Source organism: Pteropus vampyrus, unplaced genomic scaffold (genome assembly GCF_000151845.1).
Source record: "Pteropus vampyrus isolate Shadow unplaced genomic scaffold, Pvam_2.0 Scaffold580, whole genome shotgun sequence".
NCBI classification, from domain to species: Eukaryota; Metazoa; Chordata; class Mammalia; order Chiroptera; family Pteropodidae; genus Pteropus; species Pteropus vampyrus.
In genome coordinates this window covers 150,543-158,409 of record NW_011889361.1, presented here as the reverse complement: position 1 = coordinate 158,409, position 7,867 = coordinate 150,543, and the positions used below count along the sequence as shown (strand labels likewise).

The 7,867-nt window shown below is 36.8% G+C and overlaps 1 protein-coding gene across 1 annotated transcript in view; it reads left to right on the top strand.

The window, feature by feature from the left end:
* Positions 1–6,302, top strand: part of CFTR (cystic fibrosis transmembrane conductance regulator) — a 127,908-nt gene extending 121,606 nt beyond the window's left edge. Inside the window, exons 24-26 of the mRNA XM_023525607.1 lie at positions 3,944–4,116; positions 4,727–4,832; positions 6,102–6,302. Coding sequence (XP_023381375.1) covers positions 3,944–4,116; positions 4,727–4,832; positions 6,102–6,302 — 480 coding nt within the window. The remainder of the gene's footprint in view (positions 1–3,943; positions 4,117–4,726; positions 4,833–6,101) is intronic.
* Positions 6,303–7,867: the final 1,565 nt, after the last annotated feature.

Sequence of the window (7,867 nt, the reverse complement as noted above, 5' to 3'; positions counted from 1 at the left end):
TAACATTATATTGGGAATATATGTGTGTATATATTTTTACTTAAAGGATTGTGCTGCTAAAGATTACTAAATTAGGTGATCTCTATAGCAGTTTCTATTTGTCTTTTTTTCCTATAGCATTTATCTCTTTGAACAGTAATTTCCCACTTATTATTTTTCTCCTCATCTGGACTATTAGTTCTTTCAAGGCAGGGCCTAGGGTTATTCATCTTTGAATCCCGAGGTTTGCCATAGTTCCTAGAATTTAATAAATTCTTGCTGAGTCTAGAAAGAAATGCATGACTAAGCAGTCTTTTACATCCAAATAATCAGTTGGCTAATTTAATCCATTCTTATTACCATATAGAGTTGGCAACAATAACTTTGTATCTTTTAAAAAACAATTACTAGTCTATCTTGCTTCCCATTTTCTCTTCAAAGCCCATCACAATATCTGGCATAAAATAGTTAATTAAATAAATTTGTTAAATATTCATTGATTTCAAAATGTAAAGTTTTACTTTCTCTAGTGAATATGATTTTAAAATATTTTTACTATACTTAATAGTGAGTAGAACAATGAGATAGACATGTTGCAAAATATACCCTAGATTGGTCTGTCTCACTGTCATTCATTTTTAAAAGTTTTGTTCTCTAAACATTGACAGTGACAAATATTTAAGTACTTATTTACTTGTAATAAAGAAATAGTTTCATTTGGGAAAAACACATACTTTGCTCAGTTCTTTATCAAAGAGCAGTGCAAAGTATAACACAGTGAAATGTCTTTCCTACTTGGGCCTTGGGAATTAGTGTACGATTGGTGTGAATCTGAAGGAGGAATACACGCTACTACATTATTACCAAAATCGCAACTTGTTACTAGGAGTGTGGTATAAATTAATAGTATTGTAGCACATTCTGCTAACTTACCTCCCTAGGCCACTTATAAAGGTAAAATCTTAACAACTCTTATTGTCATACCAGGGTAGTGTTTCAAATACCAGGCCCATGTCCTTAGGATTTCCCAGGCTCCAGCAATACTATTAGTTACCAGGGATTAAGTGCTTGTCATGTGTCACACTTTGTGGCAACCTCTTTCTATAAATTATCTTATTTAATCCTCATTACAAGCCTTTGAAGTCTATACAAATCTTTCCCCATTTTTTTCAAGTGAGGTAAATGAGACTTAAAGTAACACACCTGACATCATTGGCAAATGAGTGATGGAATGCAGATTCAAAGCCACTCTTGTTTGGCTTCAGAGAGCTAGTCTTTGATCAGTACAGTGCTTTACTTTTTTACTGAAGTATAATTGACATATATATTGAGCATTATACTAGTTTTAAGTGTACAACATAGTAATTTGATAATCATATATGTTACAAAAATGATCACCACAATAAGTCTAGTTAAAATCCATCTAATCTGTACTTTTTTTGATGGTTAATTTGATTTAAAAAAATCCTCAAATACTCCTGACTGATCTGAAATAAAATACTGAAATATCTAGCAATGGTAAAGAACTTCTAATTTTATAATATACTTTATAAAGGTATAAGGGATTTTATAGTCTTAAAGATGAAATAGACAAATGAATGCTTGTCTTAGATCACATTCTATATTGGCAGAGCTAAAGCCAGCACTCATTCATTTATCATTTGTCATTCTCCTTAGGTTGGGATTCATTTGTCATTCATCCAAACTGTGTTTGTTTTGCTTGGCCAGGATCCTAGGAACTCAGTACATATTTGTTGAAGAAATGAACAAATGAGTTTAAGGCTGATAGTGTGTCCAGTATTGGCACTGGGGACACAGAGCTAAAATGCACATGTCTTTACCCTCAAGAAACTAACAGTCTAATGGGAGGAAACTTGCACAAATAGTAGCGTACCTAGGGACCTGACTACCCTAAAGGATAATCAGAGGTATTCGGAAGGGTATGTCAAGGTGTGTAGGGAACTGCAAGCTGTTTGGTGCTACTAGAAGTAAAAATGGGCAGGACTTGATTCTGGATGCCTTAAATGCCATGTGAGAGAGCTCATGAAGAGAATTTAGAAATTTTATTCTGTCAGCATGAGATTTAAAACAGAGAAATAGGTGGTCAAACCTGTATTTTAGAAGGATCCCCGGGGTGTTTGGGTGGTGAATTGGCAAATTGACAACTTAGAATTTATAGTATGGTGCTTAAGAAATAATCATGGCCTGGCTTACAGTTGCTAAAATAGGGTTAGCAAAGAGGAAAAGGATTTAAGAAGTATTTGGAAGACGTCTGGGGCTGGAGATAAAGATCTGAAAAATCGTTAGCTTGCCTGTGGTAATCAGTACCCTAAGAATCAATGAGATCTTAGGAGAATTTGGAAAGCTGGGAGTGAAGAAGACTAATATTCAAGAGACAGGGAAAGGGAGAGTTGCCCACACATGATAATAGTCAGAAATCGTCAAAGATTTGGTGGTTTCTCATAAGCCGAGGCATAGATGTTTGAAGAAGGAAAACGTTCTGAAGCATGAGGCAGTGAAGACAACAGATGCACACTAATATTTTGTGATTTCTAGATGACAAAGGGGCTAGATATTGAATAACAGCTAAAGGAGAACCTGGAGGCAAGTGAGGTTTTATTTCTATTTTAAGATAGGAGAGACTGTAGCAGGTTCACAGACTGAAGCCAATAAAAATCAAAAAGTTGAAGACAGAAAGAACTCCCCACCCAGTGTCTTTATTCACATTCTCAGCTACTTGCATCTGAAAGTAGTTTTATGTTTGAGTCTTCTGGGATACATCAGAGTAACCCCCTTGGCTAATTAATATATTCACATTCCCTACCATCTCAGGGAGATAGATGTAGTACATAGTGAGATTGCTTTAATGAGAACCCAGCCAAGGAAAAGAGTCTGCAGTATGTATCTTCTGCAGTATGTATCTCAGGCACACAGTTAATGCTTGCCGAACATGGTGATGCAGGCCATCTCTGAATCCATCACTGAATTCATGAACTTTCTTAAGCCATTATCTCATTCTGCCTGTATTACAGTTAGTATTAACATCTAACCTCTCCATACTAAATCTCAGACTTCCTAAGAGCAGAAGACAAGATCATCTGTATATCTCTTTAGCCCCCAAACGCAGCAATACTTGGCAAAAAATAAACTAATGCACATTATAAGAGCTAAGACTTCAGTCATTTTTGTCTTATTTTGAAAACATGGGTTTCTATATCTTGTTGGCATTTCAACTTGTTTTTTTCCTATCTGCCTTAAGAAAACAAGCCGTTGACCCTAACACAATCTTCTATTCCGCCTCAATATCTAAGCACTTTTAAATCTCCTGGTAATATGCCACTATTTTAACTCCAGGTTTTTTTTTTACTTCATAGTTTCATCAGTTTCTTAAAATCAGTTTTTATGAAGGGAAGGGCTGAGTAGCAACTTGCCACATGTAGCTTTAAAAAGCTCCCCAGTTGATTCTTTTATGATACTCTTCATGCTTTATTATGACAGTAGAGGATGGAATGTAGCAAAAAAGAATGTCATGATAGTGTAAACGACTGTATTTCTCTACGTATTATCTTATCTAGCATGTGTTCAGTTGTCTTGTAATTAATTGTGTACATCTTTATATGCTCTGATCCTTGCAGAGGCCATGTGCCATTTATCATTTCTTCAATCCTTATTGGAATACCACACACATATTAGGAACTCATGGAAAATTTCCTGAATGAATGAAGCACAGAGCTGAAATAAGTCTTAGATTCATCCTTTAGAGCTGCCAAGATTATACATAGCCTTTGTTCAATCAAATCCAAATAAATAGCTGGAGTGACGGAGGGGTGGTATATTTAAACCATTAAAACTCCTTTGTGTCTTTTTAGATTGCTAACATCTTAAGTGTTTATAACCTTGTGGTATCTGAACTACCCTTTCTAAGCACAATATTCCCCGCCTCCCTTTTTTTTTTTTCCTGCAGGTTGGACTCAGATCTGTGATAGAGCAATTTCCTGGGAAGCTTGATTTTGTCCTTGTGGATGGGGGTTTTGTCCTAAGCCATGGCCACAAGCAGCTGATGTGCTTGGCCAGATCTGTTCTCAGTAAGGCAAAAATCTTGCTGCTCGATGAGCCCAGTGCTCATTTGGATCCAATGTGAGTTTCAGAAATCCTGCTATTTAATAGCACAGCGGGAGTAGAATCATTGAGGCCTATTTCATACTGACACAGATTCCCATTAGACTATCATGTCTGCAAGTGGGGAAACCCCCTTTAGATATGAAATAAGTGCCCAGTGGAAAAGTCACCATGTGACATGAGTACAAATGCTTATTTCATAGTATAAGAGCCCTACGTTCTCTTCTGAGTGTAATTTTGGAATTTTATACAAACTCCCCCTTGTTGAGACATAATGAATTATTTAATACATAGGCATACTCTGATCCTTATGATTTTCCTTTCTATTTCATTTATGTGATTGGAAATATTTATAGCACAAAAGGACTATTAGTGATTGTACATAATGAAAAAAAAATGTTCCTCTGTAAAATTTTCTTCAAATATTTGTCCTATTTATTGATGGAAACTTAGAATCTACCCTGTGATTGGAAAGCTGATTGTGGCTGACTCCATATCACCATTATGTTAAAAGTAGGTAAAGAAAGATAAGTAATTTAAAGAACTAATCTGATAGGACAATAATTATATTATGAAAGATAAAGGCGGATTATTGATGTTATGTTATATGTGGTATTTTCTTTTCTAGAACATATCAAATCATTCGAAGAACTCTAAAACAAGCATTCGCCAATTGCACAGTGATCCTTAGTGAGCACAGGATAGAAGCAATGTTGGAATGTCAGCGATTTTTGGTGAGCATTTATAATTTACTTAAGATCTAATTTCTCCTATAATTCTTGATAACAACCTCTTATGCGATAGGTCCTACAAATCACAGCAATATATACGTTTTTCCTTAAAACGTGTCATACAGCCATCCAGCTTTACTCAAAATAGCTGCACAATTTTCTCACTTTGATCTGAGCTATGAAGTGAGATTGGAATTCAGTAAATCTAAAATAGCAGCATATCACTGTTACATTAATAAATTTGAACATCTATACTTTTCAAGTCCTTATTTGGGGATCAAGTCATAAAGAAGACTAAGTCCTGATGCTTTTAATAACTAAATCTCCCTTGGATAAGGTCCAGGGCAGACCTGGATTGTCTTGCGATCTCATGTATGGTTTTAATGCAATAGTTGAAAAGCTCATTTCTTTTTTCTAGTCCTTGTTTGAAGCTCAGGTGAGTGCCTCTCCCAACCACCTTCTCATTGTGCTTTCAGAACTGTCACAGATTCTTTCAAGTGATTTTACAAATTCCCTCGGGTTTAGTCACAAGGAAGTTCAGAGGATGATGTATCACGTCATTTCTGTTAAGGCTTTTGAGATTCCTGGAGGCAAATGCTTTCCTTACTGAAGGATTGTTATTACCATTATTATTACTGAGCTTCAGGTGACAAATTAGGGGGCCAACTCACAACCCCTTATCTTGCTGTGGTCAGGTTCAGGAGATTGGGTGAAGCCTTACTATCCTCTGGCCTTGGGTTTGCTCAATTTGAACATGTGAAGGAGCCACATTATACTCAGGCATTCCCAGCCAATGTGGAATTGTTAAGCTTCAGTCCCCTGTTGAATTGGTTCAACTCTTTCTCATGCTGTGGACTTACACCCATTTTTAAGGTAGTATATAAGGGATCCAACAAAAATAATTCTGGTTTACAAAGCATCCTTAGTTCTTTTAAAGTTCTCTGAAGAAGCACATTGCTCAGTATCATCCTAATTTAAAAAAAAAAAAAAAAAGAAAGAAAGAAAGAAAAAGAAAAAAAAAGAAAAGAAATCTTCCAGCTGCTAAGTAGAAAGTTACAGCTAATTTCACACATGGTAGAAGCTCCATAAAGCAAGAGGACAAGAGGACTCAGCAGGGAAATGAGGTATCCCTGCCAGTTCAGACTGCAAGCCTCTGGACACTGTTTTCCTTTTTGGCTTTTTTCTTCTTCTGAGCGTATGCCAGTTTCTGTCCTTGCTCTGGTCCATCCACCTGCCTTCCGCTCAAGATCTCACTAACGGCCACTTCCCTAGGTCATAGAGGAGAACAAAGTGCGGCAGTATGATTCCATCCAGAAGCTACTGAGCGAGAAGAGCGTCTTCCAGCAGGCCATCAGCCCCTTGGACCGGTCGAAGCTCTTCCCCCACCGGAACTCAAGCAAGCACAAGTCTCAATCCAAAATCACTGCTCTGAAGGAGGAGACAGAAGAAGAGGTGCAAGAAACCAGGCTTTAGAGAGCAGTACGAATGGCTGCATGGACATTCATTCGTGGAGTTGGAGGAGAAAACAGTTTCTGCCTCAGAAAACAAGGATAAATATTATTTTTAAAAAGGAGTCGTTTTGGTAAGAGGAATTAAGGATGTTCACAGAAGTCTGGATAAACGGCTTCCTGGCAAGGGTCAAATTGTGTGAAAGGTACTTCGAATCCTTGAAGATTTACCACTTGCGTTTGTAAGCCAGATTTTCCTGAAAACTTTTTCCCTTTGATAGTCATTGGAAAGGTGGCTGTTAACGTCAGCGAGCTTAATTGTTCAATTTATTGCTTTGTGAAATTTGTTAATTTGTATTATTGGAGAAGAAATGTAATCATGCTACTTAGAGATATGATTAAGTAATGGTAACTGGAAACTTTAGTTTTGTTCTTTTTTTTTTCTCCACTCTCTCCAAGATATTTAAAAACACAACTACATTGTATGTTGAGCATTCAGACTGTCCCAGTTCCAAGCAAGTATTAGAATACTGTGCGATTCACATGATAGCCTGTCAAAGTATGTACTATGTAATATCAAGGTGTCAGTCAGGAGAGAGAACTTCCTAGTCCTGAGAATCAGGGTTAGTATCACTCAGCTCTACCAAAAATCCAAATAATTCAGATACTTGGCATACGTCCCTTATCTGGGAAAAGGGCTGTTACAGTCTTGTAGAGAAGACAGGATTGCTCCCTTGAAGTGGAAGTTGACATGCCGTTCCCCAGCCTCCAGAAAGTAATAAGCTCATAAGACCTCCGACATGAAGAAAGGCTGGAAAAAGTGCTTTAATGCAAATTGGTATAGAAAAACTCTTACCACAGGAGCTCCAGGTAGAACGTGCATAGGCAGATAGGCCTTGGGCGCTGCAGGTAACGTACATGACATCTGAAGGTCTGGGTGTACGTGGGGTGATAGTGTTTTCAGGCTAGCGATGCGCACTTCATACTATATATGTTTAGTGGGAGAGAGAATGGGAGACATACTGAAGAGTCAATCACAAATTAGTTTTATATGCTTCTGTTTTATAATTTTGTGATACAAATGAAATTTTCTCTAGGAAATATTTATTTTAATAATGTTTCAAACTCATATATAAATGACTGTATTTTAAGAATGATTATATTATGAATTATATTTGTATAAATTTTTTTTATATTGGAAATGTTGACCTTTATTGACACTAGCTATCTTTATGACATATTGTGTTAAAACAGGGGGGAAACGTAGGTTGATATTGGCCAGGGGCTATGAATTACCGTGATGGTGTAGAGAGAAGCTGACACAGATGTTGCATGGACCTGTATGATTCCTGGCCAGCACACAGGTTCCCTCTTAGATGCAGTTCTAAAGAAAATAGTACCACAAAATCTGACCACTCTTACTAAGGACTACTGCCTCTCCAACTCCAAATTAACCCAAAAGATTGTATTCTATTTATTACTGTAAAAAAAAAGATCATGGGTCAATAAAATCCACGTATTTGTGTAAAACTTAGCTGTTTTCAGATGTGTTCATTAGTCGTGTCTCATTGATTTCTTACCTCAGTCTCT